Source organism: Anomaloglossus baeobatrachus, chromosome 7, assembly GCF_048569485.1.
Source record: "Anomaloglossus baeobatrachus isolate aAnoBae1 chromosome 7, aAnoBae1.hap1, whole genome shotgun sequence".
Lineage (NCBI taxonomy): Eukaryota > Metazoa > Chordata > Amphibia > Anura > Aromobatidae > Anomaloglossus > Anomaloglossus baeobatrachus.
The window spans coordinates 122478090-122497036 of NC_134359.1; the positions used below are offsets into that span (position 1 = coordinate 122478090).

The 18947-nt window shown below is 44.2% G+C and overlaps 1 protein-coding gene across 28 annotated transcripts in view; it reads left to right on the forward strand.

Annotated features, from left to right (window-relative positions):
* The window catches only part of ABI2 (abl interactor 2), a 178507-nt gene that overhangs the window by 77107 nt on the left and 82453 nt on the right, over positions 1–18947 (forward strand). For all 28 annotated transcript variants that reach the window (XM_075317655.1, XM_075317656.1, XM_075317653.1 and 25 more), the window contains exon 3: positions 15009–15185. In XM_075317655.1, coding sequence (XP_075173770.1) covers positions 15009–15185 — 177 coding nt within the window. The remainder of the gene's footprint in view (positions 1–15008; positions 15186–18947) is intronic.

Consider the following 18947-nt stretch of genomic DNA (forward strand, 5'->3'; position numbering starts at 1 on the left):
ACTCTAGCTCCCTCAGCTAAGTAAAAACAAAGGTGTCCCGTGAAAGGAGGAGGACGTACAAAAATGTCACATACAAGAATGTCCCGCCCTCCGGACTTGGTCAGCTGTACCAATTTATTGTCCTAATCCCTATCTTCGATCACGGGTATCCCCCCCCCGTATCCTCAAACTACGGATCGGGTCAGTCTATCCAGCTTTATCCAACTGCTGCCGTCTTACTCCCTACAATCCATCCTCCGGATCCCTTGTGACAATTGAAATCCACACCACAGGGTAGGATTCGAGCTACTGGGCCCCCAGCGGGCATCACCACCGAGTCACTATCGGTTACCTTTAACTCCGATGGGGACACAAGGCCTGTCACCCCCTCCTCTCCAAAAACAACCTTGTCGGCAGTGAATACACAGTATGTAACACTTACCGGGGCTGTTGGTTGATCAGGCCTGTTGGAGCGGAGGGAGGTCCTGGTCCGTGACGTCCAAGGTATCGGGGTGTCCAGGTATCGGGGTGCTCCTTATGGGGGCCCCACGATTTGGGCGCCAAACTGTTGGGGGAGACCTCCCGGTCTCTCAGGGTCACGGAGGTGAATTTCAAATCAGAACTGCGCAGATGTATATGAATCAGGAAAATGACCACACAGAGAAACGTGTCTCTATTTGGGAGAAGTGGATGCCTTCTGCCAGTGTATTCAAAAGCATAACATTTTATACAGCTTTTTGGACAGTCCTGTAAAACAACATTCCTTTAAGGCATTCAGGTGTGTCTGGGAAGAGAGGAAAGTCTATTCAAGAATATTGCTTAATCATGAGTCTAACCGGTTTTCCAAGACTGGAAGAAGACATTGAAGAATGTCACTTTACTTATTTATGTGACTGCAAACTCATTACTTAGCCCTAAGCATAGTTGGTTTACGTTTACAATCCTTGCAACATTTCATTCAGGTATATGTAAAAAGCAATACATAAAACATAGAAAATACAGATTAATCTTATTATAATATAATATCATACTGGACAAACGATTCATAGCCTAGGCCTTCACATCAGTACATAGTCTCTTGTGCGATCAACTGGATTGTCTGCTTCCAGTGGTGGCGAGTGAGCTGGATCAGGACCTTGGATCAATGCTTGCTCAAGTAGTCTCACTTTAGCTAGCGCAACTTCCTCTTCCATCTGTGACCGAAGAATCTTTATCCGAGCCTCCGCTTCTGCCCTTTTAGCTTACGCTTTAGCAGCTTCTGCTTTTGCAAGGGCTTCTGCTTCTGCCCTTTTGGCTTCCGCTTTAGCAGCTTCTGCTTTTGCAAGGGCTTCTGCTTTAGTGGCTTCTGCTTTTACAAGGGCTTCTGCTTCTGTCCTTTTGGCTTCTTCCTCTACTTCTCTTTCTGTGAAGGAACGTCTCACCTTGGATTCCTCTGCTCTTATGCGGGCCTCTAGTATCCTGTCGCTCAGGGCTGAGCTTCTTGAGGATGATGACCCGGATGACCGAGAGGAACGTCTAGATGAGGTTGATCGGTGTGATCTGGTTTCTTGCTGGTGAGAGATACGGTGTTCGGCCTTGTCTATAACATCTTGCACCTTGGCATCTCTTTCCTTGTCTACCTCTTCTGCCTTGCTCAGGTCTGAAAGAGCTTCATCAATTTTAGAGTCTTTTAGAAAGGTAATGTACCTTGTTGACAGTCTTTTGTATCTTTCATGAGCTGTGTTCAGCCGTTCCAGAGCGGCTTGTAAGCATGCGGCATCACCTGATGAGGATTCAAGTCTTGACATGTAATAGGTGACTCGTTCCCACTGTTCTTCCAGGTGTTCACATAGCTCATCTTTCATAGTGTGATAGTTTTCAGTGGCCTTTATCGTGGGTTTGGAAGAGCGCTTCGGTCGGACAACTTGGTCTGCTGAAAGCGTGGGCTCTGCCTCCTGGGCTTCATAATGGACAGTATCAGATTGTATTTGCTCTGTTTCAGCAGTGGGGAACTGTCCAAGGTCTTTTTCGGCCATTTTGATTTAAGGTGTACCGTCTCTAAGAAACTTGACTTTTGAATAGGGGTCCAAAAATCGTTGTGCAGCTCTGTAAGGACTCCCTGATGAGATTCCCAAGGTGTCTTTAGCAAAACTTGGGGTTCGCAGTGCAGTGATGTGCAGTAATGAGGTATAATGTACTGCAAGTCTATAGAAGTGATATGGCTAGAGGGAAACAGCAGGTGCATAAACTGTCCCTTTACAATGCAAGCATAGGTGATATAGGACGTGGCAGATGGGAGAGCTTCCCCTTAGGCTTTTCCAGGCATGCACTGTGCAGGAAGACTAGTGCACAAGGCTTGTTGCTAGGCAGATTACATGGGAAGTTACAGGGTTCTTAGGGATCTGTAGCTGGGGTATTGAGCTGTTAAGCAGTCTTCTGACTGTTCTGTCCCCACTTAAAGGCGATGGAAGGTGCGTAGTTGTGAAAGGTTGTGAGAATCTTACCTTCGTTTTTCCTATAGGTGGGGCAGACAGGACCAGAGCGCTCCAGAGTGAAACATGCACATGCTGAGATGAAACAATGGTGGTTTATTTTCTCCAAAGGTTAGGACATGCAGAGTGCAGTAATCCAAGTACTTGGCATTGTAATTCTCCAGTGATGCTTGCCTCTGAAGCTACTACGTGGTCAGAAGACTTTGCTCCTAGTAGCTCCAATCCAATAAGGGATGTTGTTCTCACAAACTCTGGTTTGGAATGAACATACCAGGATGTGATGCAAGAGGGTCATCAGACACTCCCATGGGCTGGACAAAAGAAACAGGAGCCGAAAGGCCTGACCAGTAGATGGCAGCAGAGAGAAGCATGAAAAACATTAAATAACAGTGTTAACTAAAACAAATAGAAACAGCACATCAGGTACGCTCGGTGCTCAGCCTTGTGTGAGCCGCTTGCAGTGCTTGAACAGCGCACACTGGGGGGTAACAACAACTAAAAAAAAAAAATAAAAATAAAAAAAATTTGAAAGCCTGCCTACCGGAAGTGATCTGCCTATGGCTGGCTCCGGGGTTCAGGTCAAGCTCGAGCCTGTGGCGCTAGGCTTGTTTGCTGCCGGAGAACCGAACCTCCTAAGGTTCGCTCATCTCTAATCCTTATATTGTTGTTTGTGACACATTCCACCTCATTTTAGTGGTACGTTAAGGACAATACTTTTTGTGTTTTTCAAAATTTTCACTAAATCAGATGTCATACAAAATAATAACATGTCTGCTTTACATCAGCATAAACTTTGAAACCTAATTCTTTTGTTAGGAAGTTAAACGTTTATCAGCAATTTCTCATTTTTCCGACAGAGTTTACAAAAACAATATTTTAGAGACCACATTGATGGGCCTAAATAGACAGAAAATACCCCAAAGTGACACCATTTTAAAAACTGCACCCCTCAAAGGGCTCAAAACCCTGTTCAAGAAGTTTATTAATCCTTTAAAGGGAACCACCAATAAGCAACCAGCAAGCCAGATTCCAAAAATGCCAATACCATATTTTTCGCTTTATAAGACGCACCTGATTATAAGACGCACCCCCAAATTTGGTGAAGGAGTAGAGAATTTTTTAATAAATAGGGTCCGTCTTATAATGCCAGTGTCCGTCTAACAAATAATATAGGGTATATGTCCCTCATAGCCCCCTCATCCTAAAATTAGCCCTCTTAATCTGGATATGGCCACCTTATATTGAACACGTCCCCCAGTGATGCCACATTTCCCCTATGGCTGGCACACATCCTCTGAGGCTGGCACACATCCTCTATGGCTGGCACACATCCTCTATGGCTGGCACACATCCTCTATGGCTGGCACACTGCCCCTATGGCTGGCACACTGCCCCTATGGCTGGCACACTGCCCCTATGGCTGGCACACTGCCCCTATGGCTGGCACACGGCCCCTGTGGCTGGCACACGGCCCCTGTGGCTGGCACACTGCCCCTGTGGCTGGCACACGGCCCCTGTGGCTGGCACACGGCCCCTGTGGCTGGCACACGGCCCCTGTGGCTGGCACACGGCCCCTGTGGCTGGCACACGGCCCCTGTGGCTGGCACACAGGCCCACTGTGGCTGGCACACGGCCCACTAATGCTGCACACAGGCCCCCTATTGCTGCACATGGCCCACTGTGGCAGGCAGACAGGCCCACTGTGGCAGGCAGACAGGCCCACTGTGGCAGGCAGACAGGCCCACTGTGGCAGGCAGACAGGCCCACTGTGGCAGGCAGACAGGCCCACTGTGGCAGGCAGACAGGCCCACTGTGGCAGGCAGACAGGCCCACTGTGGCAGGCAGACAGGCCCACTGTGGCAGGCAGACAGGCCCACTGTGGCAGGCAGACAGGCCCACTGTGGCAGGCAGACAGGCCCACTGTGGCAGGCAGACAGGCCCACTGTGGCAGGCAGACAGGCCCACTGTGGCAGGCAGACAGGCCCACTGTGGCAGGCAGACAGGCCCACTGTGGCAGGCAGACAGGCCCACTGTGGCAGGCAGACAGGCCCACTGTGGCAGGCAGACAGGCCCACTGTGGCAGGCAGACAGGCCCACTGTGGCAGGCAGACAGGCCCACTGTGGCAGGCAGACAGGCCCACTGTGGCAGGCAGACAGGCCCACTGTGGCAGGCAGACAGGCCCACTGTGGCAGGCAGACAGGCCCACTGTGGCAGGCAGACAGGCCCACTGTGGCAGGCAGACAGGCCCACTGTGGCAGGCAGACAGGCCCACTGTGGCAGGCAGACAGGCCCACTGTGGCAGGCACACATCACCCTGTTAGATATCGCCCCCATGTTGCTGCTTTTAGTAAAATAAACTCTTTCCTTACCTTCTGCAGCGCTGTCCTGTCTCGTGTCTCCCTCCTCGGGGTTGAGCTCCTCCTGTCTCCTGCACTTCCTACTTCCTGGGTCTAGTGCCGGTCATGTGATCGGGACAGCAGAGAGATATCTCTGCATGCCTAATCACAGCAGCAGGAGGGAAACCGGGCAGACGCTGGAGGAGGTGAGTAAAGAGTTTATTATTTTACTATGGGCAGCAGCATGGGGGCCATAGCTAACACAGGGGTGCATGTGCGATCAAAGGAGAGCACAGGCACATATAATATGCCCTGCTGCCCCAGCCCATCAGCGCGATGCAATTTAAGCACCACACTGGCGGACAGCGGCTGTGCATATTATATGAGCGGGAGCAGGAGATCTAACGCTGCCGCTCGCAGCTTCACCTGCCCCCACCAGCCCCCAGCACCGCTCCAGAGCTGCCCGCACCTCCACTAGACTCTGTATATACACCCCCCTCCCGTATATTCAGATTATAAGACGCACCCCCTACTTTCCCCAAAAAATTGGGGGAACAAAAGTGCGTCTTATAAAGCGAAAAATACGGTAATTCTTTATTAACAATTTAAAATTTACAATTCATAAAACCCGAATGGACCACCCCAAGTGACGGGTGGTATTGATATGGGGATCCAACACCTATGATAATGAAATACCAGTTAACAAACATAAGTGTATAATTATATCAGGTATAAACTAGACTATAGGTGGCAAAGGAATCATCAATACCTGTTGTTAAATTATGTATAACAATTACCAAGTATTCACATGTCTGAGAAGTAAGTAAAATATAGTTTATTTAAGTCACAAGCAATATTACCAATAGGCAGCAAGTCCAATACCGAGAACGATGCGGCGCACTTTAAAGGGAACCTGTCATGTGCAATATGCACCCAGAACTACGAGCAGTTTTGGGTGCATATTGCTAAGGCTATGTGCCCACGTTGCGTTCTGTCCCTGCAGAAATTTCTGCAGCGATTTGAACAGCACACATGCGCTTCAAATCGCTGCAGAAACACTGCATAATGAATGCAGTGAAAAAGCCGATTTCATGCGCTCTGGATGCAGCCCCCACCATAGACAGAGCGAGACCTGTATACAAAGCGCACAAAATAAGTGACATGTTGCTTTTTAGAATGCAGCGATTTGGCAGCATGCAAATTGCTGCGTTCTAAAACGGAACGTGAGCATAGATTATGCACAATCTTCATAGATTGAGCTGTGGACGCAGGACACATGCAGTTACGCAGCCTAACTGCATGCAAATACGCAACGTGGGCACAGAGCCTAATCCCTGTCTAACTGTCCTTGTGTCTAGTAGCATAGATAAAGAGATCTTTAGAAAAAGTAATTCTTAAGATCTTTTATCTTATGCTAATGAGTGCAAGGACTAGTCCCAAGGGTGTTATAACCCCGAATTAGTCCACTCTCTTAGCATGGCAGCACACACACAGGGACGTGCTAACATGCCATTCAATGCCCGACACTTCCGGTCATGCACAGTATGAAGCCGGGTGTACGAATCCCGGCTTTAGAGAGGTCTACTGCGCATGACCGAAAGTGCGGTGCATTCATCTCGGTGTTCTCTGCGGACACAGGTACGCACATCACCACTGGTGATGCTGCATTGAATAGCATGTTAGTACGCCCCTGTGGGCATACTTACATGACTAGAGGGCAGACTATTCAGAGGATATAACGCCCTTGGGACTAGTCCATTCGCTCATTAGCATATGATATAAGATCTTTAGAAATACTTTTTCTAAAGATCTCTTTATCTATGCTAGTGTATACAGGGATGGTTAGGCAGTGATTAGCAATATGCTCCCAGTACTGCTCGTGGTTCTAGGTGCATATTAGACCTGACAGGTTCACTTTTTAAGTGCTTCTCAGGAATTAAAAGAATGTGGAAGACATTTTTTTTTTTTCCCCATATTGCTTTAATTACATTTTCCTACAAAAATGTTGATTTAGCCCCAAATTTTGCATTTTCAGAAAGGTAACAGGAGAAAATGGACGCCAAAATGTGTTGTTGAATTTCTCCCTTTACACAGCTATTCCATATGTAGTGGCAAACCACTGTTTGGGCACACTGCAAGGCTTATAAGGGAAGGCGCACTATTTGACTTTTTAGAATGAGTAATCTGCTGAAAACTATAGAGCCCCGATGTGCCTACACAGCCCCCCCCCCAATTGACCCCATTTAGGAGACTAGATCCCTTAAGGAAGGAACTTATCTAGATGTGTGGTGAGCATGTTGAACCCCCAGGTGCTTCACAGAATTTTGACGTTAAGCTGTGCAAAGAAAAAAACCCAAAACGTTTTTCCCCAAAAAATGTTGCTTTGACTCCAAATATTTTATTTTCACAAAGGTAACAGGAGAAAGTGGACCATATAATTTATTGTGCAATTTCTCCTGAGTATGCCTATACCCCATATGTGGTGGAAAACTACTGTTGTGGCGCACTGCTGAGCTTCAAAAGGAAGGAGTGACGTTTTGGAGTGTAGACTTAGATGGAATTGTTTGCCGAGCGCCATGTTGCAATTGCAGAGCTTTTGAGGTATCAAAACAGTAGCAATCCCTCACAAGTGACCCTTATTGGAATAGATCTAGGATTTTCCTGGTGAATTTTATAATGTGGTGGCAAATGTAGGAAGGTTGAACTAGATGGACCTAGGTCTTTTTTCAACCTATGTAACTGTGATGTGTAGAGTACATCTGGTTGGCATATGTAAGTTGTGCGGTGTACATAGGGTCGACGGATGGACCTCATGGATGAGGGGTAGACTTTGAAACATTCATTTACAAGCAGGCCAGGTTTTGGAGGCATGTGTTGCATTGCCAAGGGGTGACATTCCTTATCCCCTTTCTGTATTAAGATTGCTGGTTTGTGAATGGACCATGGGCTGATTTAGGGGCAAGCCCCTTGCATTTTAAATACCTTGTGTCTCCAATCACCCCCTTCATACACACCCATCTATATAGTATCTAGGAAGTATCCAGCCTGGCTACATTGACCATCTGGCCGCTCTTTGATGCTTGGCTCACAAGGCCTAGGTATCACAAATGACACCATCCATATTCCCCCCTGTGGTTCCTGCAATAAGAGTAAACCTAGGTTATGTCCTTTGTGCAGTGTCAATCCTGTGAATGGTAGACAAGCTAATGTTACTGATGTTATACACTTCCCTTACACACCATTTCAAGGCTTTCAGCATATTTGTAGTGGGTTTTTTTTTCCTGTTCCTATCATCTGCTTAATTAATGCTATAAAACGTTGCATGTGAAAAACCCTACTATTGTAAAGATGTTATCAGAAAATTAATCAGTAATGATTTTCTTTGAAAATGCACCAATCATCAGCGGTTCCACTCGGTCACATGGTACTGGGAGCTCTGTCGTGTTTTCCCCCCTGTATAGTGGCGTAGCGCTGCTTGATTGAGGACTGCCTTTTTCCCCAGGTTTGTGTTGTACTGTGTCATGTAGTTACTGTATGCATTGTGAGAGAGAGGTGCACATGGGCTGACTTAAGGCCCCGTCACACTAAGCAACATCGCTAGCAACATCGCTAGCAACATCGCTGCTAACGAACAACTTTTGTGACGTTGCTAGCGATGTTGCTGTGTGTGACATCCAGCATCAACCTGGCCCCTGCTGTGAGGTCGTTGGTTGTTGCTGAATGTCATGGGCCATTTTTTAGTTGTTGCTGTCCCGCTATGAAGCACAGATCGCTGTGTGTGACAGCGAGACAGCAACAACTAAATGTGCAGGCAGCAGGAGCCGGCTTCTGCGGAGGCTGGTATCCACAGTAAACATCGGGTAACCAAGAAGCCCTGTCCTTGGTTACCCGATATTTACCTTCGATACCAGCCTCCACCGCTCTCACTGTCAGTGCCGGCTCCTGCTCTGTGCACATGTAGCTAGCTGCAGGACACATCGGGTTAATTAACCCGATGTGTGCTGTAGCTAGGAGAGCAAGGAGCCAGCGCTAAGCATTGTGCGCTGCTCCCTGCTCTGTGCACATTTAGCTGCAGCACACATCGGGTAATTAACCCGATGTGTGCTGTAACTAGGAGAGCAAGGAGCCAGCGCTAAGCGTTGTGCGCTGCTCCCTGCTCTGTGCACATTTAGCTGCAGCATACATCGGGTAATTAACCCGATGTGTGCAGTAGCTAGGAGAGCAAGGAGCCAGCGCTCAGTGTGCGCTGCTCCCTGCTCTCTGCACGTGTAGCTCCGTGCGGTGGTAACCAAGGTAAATATCGGGTTGGTTACCGATATTTACCTTAGTTACCAAGCGCAGCATCTTCCACGCGGCGCTGGGGGCTTGTCACTGGTTGCTGGTGAGCTCACCAGCAACTCGTGTAGCCACGCTCCAGCGATCCCTGCCAGGTCAGGTTGCTGGTGGGATCGCTGGAGCGTCGCAGTGTGACATCTCACCAGCAACCTCCTAGCAACTTACCAGCGATCCCTATCGTTGTTGGGATCGCTGGTAAGTTGCTTAGTGTGACGGTACCTTTAGTTATCTAACAGAGCACTAGTTAGGCTGGCCTCTTTCATTCTAGTGGTCAGGCTTTAGTAATCTAATACAAGTTGCATAGTAGAGGATATGTTGAAGAACTATAGGTCCTTGTATGTGGCAGCACCATACAACCGCCGATCAGTAAACCTTTACATATCTGCCATCGTTTATTAGCCTATTTACACAGGCCAAAGTAAACAATGCACATTAATCATACATTGCACTGACTGCCATTGTTCTCAGAAGTGCGAGACCTGTTTACACAGGACAATCCATCACCAAAAACAATGATTTTTTTTTTTATGCTGTACAGAAGATCATTTTACCTAATTAACAAGCGTTTCATTAGGTGATCTGCAGCCTGGTTTTTTTTTTTTGGTATATAAGATTTTCAGGTCTATGGGAATCTGTCAAAAATGGATAAAATATGGAATACATCTGTTTTTCATCCTTTTTTGACTGATCCATTGGCAAGCGTAAATGTAGAAAAAAAGCTCAGATCAGTTGCCTAAAATAGGACTGAATGGATGACACATGGGATAAACACGATCCGCTTTTAACGGATATAAAATTAGAAACTGATGTGTGAATGCAGCTTAAGGCCCCAAAAAGATCTTTGAGAATTTTATTGGACAGCAATCCAATAGCACCCATATACTATAATTTCAATCACTGACTGCACCCATAGATATAGAAAACAATCTTCACAATTTTTCTACATGGAAGAATCAAGTATTTACATGTATTTTGGACCTCTTTTTTTTTCTTTTTTTTCCTGCCACCATATACTCATTTTAAATGGCTCCTCTTTAGCTATACTGTTGATATTGTTTATCTGATTTATATTAAATATGGCTCTTATTTAATGGCTACTATCAATCTATACAATCGCTGTTCACACTATTTATTTGGGTAGTACCTCTTCGTTGTCCTCAGCTATGATTGTGATTAATTTGGAACTATCCATTAGTTTATTTGACGTTAAACTGCATTGAACAGCAGATGATTTATATGGCGTAATAAATCCCATGTAGCTGCACTACTGTTGTGATCAATTAGAGCTTGACTTATTGGAAGCTGCACTCCATGTTCACCCCATTGAATATTGCTCTCCTGGCAGGAGGCTAAAATTGTTGTGTAATGTATATTTTATTATTATTATTATTATTGTTTATTTATAGAGCACCATTGATTCCATGGTGCTGTACATGAGGGGGTTACATACAGAATACATGTACATGTTACAATAGACAGACTAGCACAGGGGGAAGAGGGCCCTGCCCTTGCGGGCTTACATCCTAAAGGATTTTGGGGAGGAGACAGTAGGTGGGGTGTAGGTGGGGCGGCAGCTCCGCACGGTGGTGGGGCGGCAGCTCCGCACGGTGGTGGGGCGGCAGCTCCGCACGGTGGTGGGGCGGCAGCTCCGCACGGGGGTTGGGCGGCAGCTCCGCACGGTGGTGGGGCGGCAGCTCCGCACGGGGGTGAAGCAGTGAGGTCATTGAAGGTTATAGGCATTTCTGAACAGATGAGTCTTTAGGTTCCGTTTGAAGCTTGCGAGTGTAGTAGATAGTCTGACGTGTTGAGGCAGTGAGTTCCAGGAGACTGGGGATGCTCGGGAGAAGTCTTGGAGTCGGTTGCATGAGGAGCGAATGAGAGAGGAGGATAGAAGGAGATCTTGGGAGGACCGGAGGTTACGTTTTGGAGTGTAGCGAGAGATTAGTTCAGAGATATATGGAGGAGACAGATTATGGATAGCTTTGTAGGTCAGTGTTAGTAATTTGAATTGGATACGGTGGAAGATTGGGAGCCAGTGGAGGGACTTGCAGAGAGGAGAAGCGGGGTGGTATTGAGGAGAGAGGTGGATCAGTCGGGCAGCAGAGTTAAGGATGGACTGGAGAGGGGCGAGTGTGTTAGCAGGGAGACCACAGAGGAGGATGTTGCAGTAGTCGATGCGGGAGATTATGAGGGCGTGCACTAGAATTTTTGTAGATTGGGGATTGAGAAAAGGGCGGATTCTGGAGATATTTTTGAGTTGAAAACGGCAGGAGGTGGTGAGGGATTGGATGTGCGGTATGAAGGACAGGGCAGAGTCAAAGGTCACTCCGAGGCACCGAACTTTGGGTGCTGGGGAGAGCGTGATGTTATTAATTGTAATGGATAGATCAGGTGGAGAGTGCAGGGGAGATGGAGGAAAGATGATCAGTTCAGTTTTGGCCATATTGAGCTTTAGGAAGCGAGAGGAAAAGAAGGAAGATATAGCAGATAGGCACTCTGGGATTCTGGACAGCAGAGATGTGACATCTGGACCAGAGAGGTAGATCTGAGTGTCATCAGCATATAGGTGGTACTGGAAGCCATGGGACTTTATGAGTTGTCCCAGGCCAAATGTATAGATAGAAAAAAGTAAGGGTCCCAGGACAGAGCCTTGAGGGACACCAACAGAGAGAGAACGGGATGAAGAGGTTGTGTGGGAATGGGAGACACTAAAAGTGCGGTTGGAGAGGTATGAAGAGATCCAAGAGAGAGCGAGGTCTCTGACACCAAGGGAAGAGAGGATCTGTAGTAGCAGGGAGTGGTCAACAGTGTCAAAGGCTGAGGATAGGTCTAGAAGTAGGAGTACAGAGAAGTGGTTGTTAGCTTTGGCGGTAAGTAAGTCATTTGTGATTTTAGTCAGGGCAGTTTCAGTGGAATGATGTGGACGGAAGCCGGACTGTAGGTTGTCAAAGAGAGAGTTAGAGGAGAGGTGGGAGGAAAGTTCAGCATGGACATGCTGTTCCAGGAGTTTTGAGGCAAGTGGGAGTAGCGATATGGGTCGATAGCTGGTAGTAGAGGTTGGGTCGAGGGAAGGTTTCTTTAGGATAGGTGTGACTGTATAGATGCCTCAAGTAAAGGGCGCTCCTACCACTTTGACTTTATATGGTGTTGAAGTAATTTTCGCTTCAATTAAGTTTCTGGCATTCATTCTACGGCATCGGTGAGAAATAAAGAAATACACAAGTGTGGGATTTCCAAAGCTGTTTTATAGTCCTCAGAAATATAGACGTATTATGCATACATTTAGGCGTTTCTTACATGATCGTAAATAGAAGAATACATAACTACATAGTAAATGCAGACACTCCCAGAATCCACTTAGCCAAACTCCCCAAGCAGTTCACAGTCCAAAGAGTGGACTCTCATGCCCTATAAACAGGTGTTTGTAGGTTTGAAGATTTTTAACGCCTTCCTTACTTTAACATTTAACACTGTCGTTTTAGCGGACTTTGCATAAATCAAGTAGTACAACTTAATATGAGAAACTCTGTAATATACTTAATTGGGGAAATCTAACTTTTTATTCACTTATATGATGCACTTGATCCTCTCCATTCTGACTTCATTGGCCACTCTGAAAATATACAGCTCACATCTCTCTAGATCTAAGCAAGACAGACTGCCAGGACAGTGAGCTGTGAGGTTACATCTCCTATTATACACTTTGGAGAGGTTGGTAGAGTGAGGAGAGTTGAGCATTGAGACGCACAGGCTTGTACTGCATCTTCATGCCACTTCTCTACAGTGCTGGATTCACAGTTACACTGCTCAGTACTGCTGTATAATATCCACTATGCTGATGTACAAATGCATCTCAATAAATTAGAATATCATCAAAAAGTTGATTTATTTCACTAATTCGATACAAAAAGGGAAATGCATATATTATATAGTCATTACACACAGAGGGATCTATTTCAAGTGTTTATTTCTGTTAATGTTGATGATTATGGCTTACAGCCAATGAAAACCCAAAGTCATTATCTCAAAAAATTAGAATTACCACAAAACATCTGCAAAGGTTTACTAAGCATTTAAAATGGTCCCTTAGTCTGGTTCAGTATGCTACACAATCATGGGGAAGACTACTGACTTGACAGATGCACAGAAGGCAGTCATTGACACACTCCACAAGGAGGGTAAGCCACAAATCAGTGCTAAAGAAGCTGGCTGTTCAGAGTACTGTATCCCAGCATATTAATGGAGAGTTGAGGAGAAGGAAAAAGTGTGGTACAAAAAGGTGCACAAGCAACCGGGATAACCGCAGCCTTGATAGGATTGCTAAGAAAAGGCCATTCAAAAATTTGTGGCAGCTTCACATGGAGTGGACTGCTGCTGGAGTCAGTGCTTGAAAAGCCACCATACACAAACGTATACAGGACATGGGCTACAACTGTAGCATTCCTTGTGTCAAGCCACTCATGACCAATAGACAATGCTAGAAGTGTCTTACCTGGGCCAAGGAGAAAAAGAAATGGACTGTTGCTCAGTGGTCCAAGGGTCCCAGAGTCTGGAGAGAAGAGTGGAGAGGCCACAATCCAAGCTGCTTGAGGTCTAGTATAAAGTTTCCACAATCAGTGATGGTTTGGGGAGCCATGTCATCTGCTGGTGTAGGTCCACTGTGTTTTGTGAAGACCAAAGTCGTTCAGCAGTCTACCAGAAAATTTTAGAGCACTTCATGCATCCTTCTTCTGACAAGTTGTTTGGAGAAGGAAATGTCATTTTCCAGCAGGACTTGGCACCTGTCCACACTGCCAAAAGTACCAATACCTGGTTTAACAACCACAGTATCACTGTGCTTGATTGGCCAGGAAACTCGCCTGACCTAAACCCCATAGAGAATCTAGGGGGTATTGTCAAGAGGAAGATGAGAGACACCAGACCCAACAATGCAGACGAGCTGAAGGCTGCTATCAAAGCAACCTGGGCTTCCATAACACCTCAGCAGTGCCACGGTCTGATCGGCTTCATGCCACGCTGCATTGATGCAGTAATTCATGCTAAAGGAGCCCCGATCATATATTGAGTGCATTTACTGTGCAGACTTTTCAGTAGGCGCCAACATTTCTGAGTTTAAAATCATTTTTTCAGCTGGTTTTATATAATATTCTAATTTTCTGAGATAATGACTTTGGGTTTTCATTGGCTGTAAGCCATAATCATCAACATTAACAGAAAGAAACACTTGACATGGATCACTCTGTGTGTAATGACTGTATATGTGTTTCCCTTTTTGTATTGAATTATTGAAATAAACTTTTTGATAATATTCTAATTTATTGAGATGCACTTGTATATTGTCTTCCATACTGTTGGTTCTTCTAAGCAAGTGCTACTCAGGAGAGCAGGAATTCCATTTTATCTGTGTACTGTGTATAGGAGACTTCAAAACAAGGTAATTTTCACCATAAATATCCGAGAGGAATAAAAATTATAGAGGGCATGCAGAGGGGAAAACTGGTGAAAAATGTTAGGTGCATGTCATATAATGTCCTGAAATTGGATTTTTTCTTTATATACAAAAAAGACGACTTGTTTTTACTTGACTTTACTTGAGATGACAGGTACGGTACATTATAAGCCTCCTATTGAGAAGGCTGATTATGATATTTGCTACTTATTACTGATGCAGGGCATTGTATATTATTTCACACCAAAAATAAGCTTACTTTGATATTTAACTGTTTTGTTTAAAGGGGTGGTCCACTACTGCACAACCCCAGTTGAATCAGTTCAGTGCCACATAAAATGAGCAAATCTAATACATTCTCATAGAATATTTATTTTTGTTTTCTGACTGTAAAGGAGCTTTTATACAAAGTTACAATAAATTGCTCTTATTTCCAGACAGTGGATATCCACAAGGAAAAAGTTGCAAGAAGAGAGATTGGAATCCTGACAACGAACAAAAACACTTCTAGAACGCACAAAATTATTGCTCCAGCAAACCTGGAGAGGCCTGTACGTTACATCCGAAAGCCAATTGACTACACAATTCTGGATGACACTGGACATGGAGTGAAGGTATTTATACAATTTAGCTTGGAGAATATCTAATTAGATTTTTTTATTATTACATACCGTGTGTGTGTATGTATATATATATATATATATATATATATATATATATATATATATATATATATATATATATATATATATATATATATATATATATATATATATATATATATATATATATATATATATTTATTTATTTAATATTCTGTTGAAAACTTCCCTTTAAATGCTTTGTAGTAGATTAGGTGTCATTGGAGATGTATTTTCTGACTTTGAGATTAAATCCTATATTGATCGTCTAAAAGAGGAACATTTCTCCTTGTGTAGAGTGCCAAGTTGGCATGAGATGAGCTATAAGCCATGCAATGCTCCTCTGGGAAATTAAATACGCAAATATCATCCTCGGAGCGTAAAGGACACGAAATCTAGAGCAGTAGTGATCCTAAAACCCAATATCAACCTTTTGATTGGCCTCATCCCTTAACTTAGAATTAGAATCCAAATCAGTAGTGTTGTGCCAAATAGGGCATTCACTTTATAGATATATACATCTATAGATTAGATTAGATATATATATATATATATATATATATATATATATATATATATATATATATATATATATATATATATATATATATAATATATCACATTGTTAAGCATACTGTGTGTCTATATTATATAAACCCTAAAATAACACCCCCCCCCCCCCTCCCCTTATAGTGCATCAGTTTTTCTGATGTGGCATGCCCCAATTAAATTCATGGTATTAAGTGCAGGTTTTTTTTTTTTATGATCCGTGGATTTGTTTTTAACTCTTTATTTGATGTGTCCTGCAAAATGCCATAGGGTCATTATTTAAACTGGAGCTGCTAGGGTCTAGGGATGAGTGACAATTTTTTTGACATGTTACCCAGTAAAGATGTAAATACTGGGGCAATTGCATACACAGCGCTCATATAAGCGGTGTGTTTATCAGGAAGCTCAGGAAGCCTTAACGGGCATTTACACTTCAAGATAATAGTGATGGAGTATTTAAAAATCCTTGTTTCACAATTATCTTACCACGCAAACACATAACAGCTGATTGGTGGGGATGCCAGGTGATCCTCACCAATCAGACATTGATGACCTATCCTAACTATAGGCCATCAAGGTTAAATTAGTGGCCAACCTCTTTAAGGCTATGAGTGTACACTGCAGTTTTGTTTAAAACATAAAATAATGCATTTTTGCCACGTTTTCGGTGTGTTTTTGGTTCCGTGATGGGTATGTTTTTGCCCATGTATTTTTTAAAGGAGAAACAAAATAGGATAGGATAATTGATAGATGACGAGAAAAGCGCCAAACAGAGAGGTCAAATCAATATGACTCAGTGTAGTACACCCTAGCGTGGTGATCAAAACTCAATCAATTGAAAACACTAATGAAGAACCAAAGCAAATAGCCAAAAATAAAATGTAAATTTTATTTGAAATAATTAAAATTCAATGTGCAAAACACTGATTCAAAAAGAGGCAGCACAACACAGCAGGGGGAGAGCTAAGGAATGCAGCCGCACAGAAGCTGTTACACAACATAGCTCATATGACACCAAGAGATTGACTCACACATGTAATTTATGTATTCAAGCTCCTTGTGTCATATGAGCTTTGTTGTGTAACAGCTTCTGTGGTGCTGCATTCCTTCTCTCCCCCTGCTGTGTTGTGCTGCCTTTTATTCAATCACTGCTCTGCACCTTGGAATTTTAATTATTTCAAATAAAATTTACATTTTATTTTTGGCTATTTGCTTTGGTTCTTTATTAGTGTTTTTAATTGTTAGATAGCTAGAATAGAAAAAATACATAAAGCATATAAAATAGATAATGAGAAAGAATAGATAAAAATAAATAACAGAATAGCTAAATAGAGAGAGAGAGCTTGACCAGCTGTTTTTTTATTTACATTTTGTTAAAAAAATGATGTGGGGTCCCCCATTTTTTATGTCCAGCACAGGAACAGAAGTAGCTGAGGGGATCCCACATTTTTTTTTTAATTATTTGATTTATTTTTCTTTAAAAAATGACGTGTTCCCCCAAATTTTTCTAAAACCAGCCAAAATGCAGCAGAAAAGTGGGGGCTGATATTATTAGGGTGAGAAGGGCCATGGTTATTTGGCCCTTTCCAGCCTAACAATAGCAGCCCGCAGCCGCTCCAGAAGTGGCGAGTGGCCGTAGAGCATAACTGCCTGCTGTGAGGTTCAGGCCGCAACTGAAGTGAGCCTCGTGATCAGTGGTGACGGCATTTGGGTGATTTCCGGTCACATCCGCATGCGGCAATTTTGGTCGGCTGCAGGCTGATATTTTTAGGCTGGTGGCAGCCCAATTACTATAGGTCTCCCCAGTCTGAGAATATCAGCCCTCAGCTGTGGGGCTTTATCTTGGTTTGGTATCAAAATTGAGGGGACCGCACGCAGTTTTTTAAAATTATTTATTTTACTGTTTGATATAGACCCACCCATCGGCATTTGTGATTGGTTGCAGTCAGACAGCTGTCATTGAGTGTGGGGGACATGTCTGACTGCAACCAATCACAGCCAGCGGTGAGTTGGGGGAAGCAGTGAATATGTATGAGCCTAATGAGCTGCCCGGGAAGAATGAGAGGCTGCTGGAGCAGTGTATCAGCCATGCCGGTAATTGGTGAATATAAAGCGCTTTCTTCTACCCCTTTGTGCTGGATTCTGGTTCCCATAGACCTTATATGGGTACTAGCATCTGACCAGATACCGGGAATCAATAGCCTGCCGACCCCGAGTCAGCAGGGGATTGATCTGCCAGTCCTCTGAAATACAGGGAGAAAACAAAAAGAATTGACATGCTGCTTTTTTCTTCAAGAAAAACTGGAGGCAAAAAACAAGCACTGTGTGCGCACCGCCTTTCTGAATTCTCATAAACTTTACTGGGGAAGGTAGTGCATGCAGTTTTGGGCAACAAACTACACCCAAAACCAAAGCAAAAAACGCAGCGTGCGCACAGGGCCTAATTCTGTCTTGTCTTTTTCCCCCCCCTTTTGTGATGCGCTACGCAGATAATTTTGTTACATAGTCATTCAATCTTTGTAGATCTCTGCAAATGTAATCTCAATATAGAGCATTATTAGGCCAGATCTTTTCATCCTGAAACTGTGCGGCCTGATCATGTAAGTGGGAACATTCTTGTTTACATCCAGGAGTGGAAGATGCTGACATGCCTGGTACTTCTCCCAGATGATAGTCTGTTATATTTCTATCCAATCTACACAATTCTCTATGGTCCAAATGCATCCGCAGTTCCAGGCTTTCTCCTTACTGGGTTTAACTCTATCAAACTCTATTAACAGTGGTTTTGAATGGACTTGCCAGCATTTGTATATAAAGCATTCCTCAGGAATAAACGCTTCTGGAGTAGATCCACATAGAATTCTGCATTGTGAAGCTCTTCTATTAGCCTTCCTAAAAGTATATAAATGAATTGACATGTGGGATTTGTCACTTATCTTTCCACAGATTTGCAGAGACTGTGTAGGGGGGACACTCCTTCTCAAGTAGTTAAAAAAAAACCCAAAAATAAACCAGAAAAGCAAAAAACATTTTGCGATTAGGCTGCGCGGTTGCGGGAAAACCTGTTTTCTACATTGACAGCAGCAAGAACTGTTTCCTCCACCCGCCCAACCTAATCTCAGTGGTTTTTTTCCTCCTGGTAAAATAAATTTATCTGAAGGATTTCCCACAGCCCCAAGGCAGCAG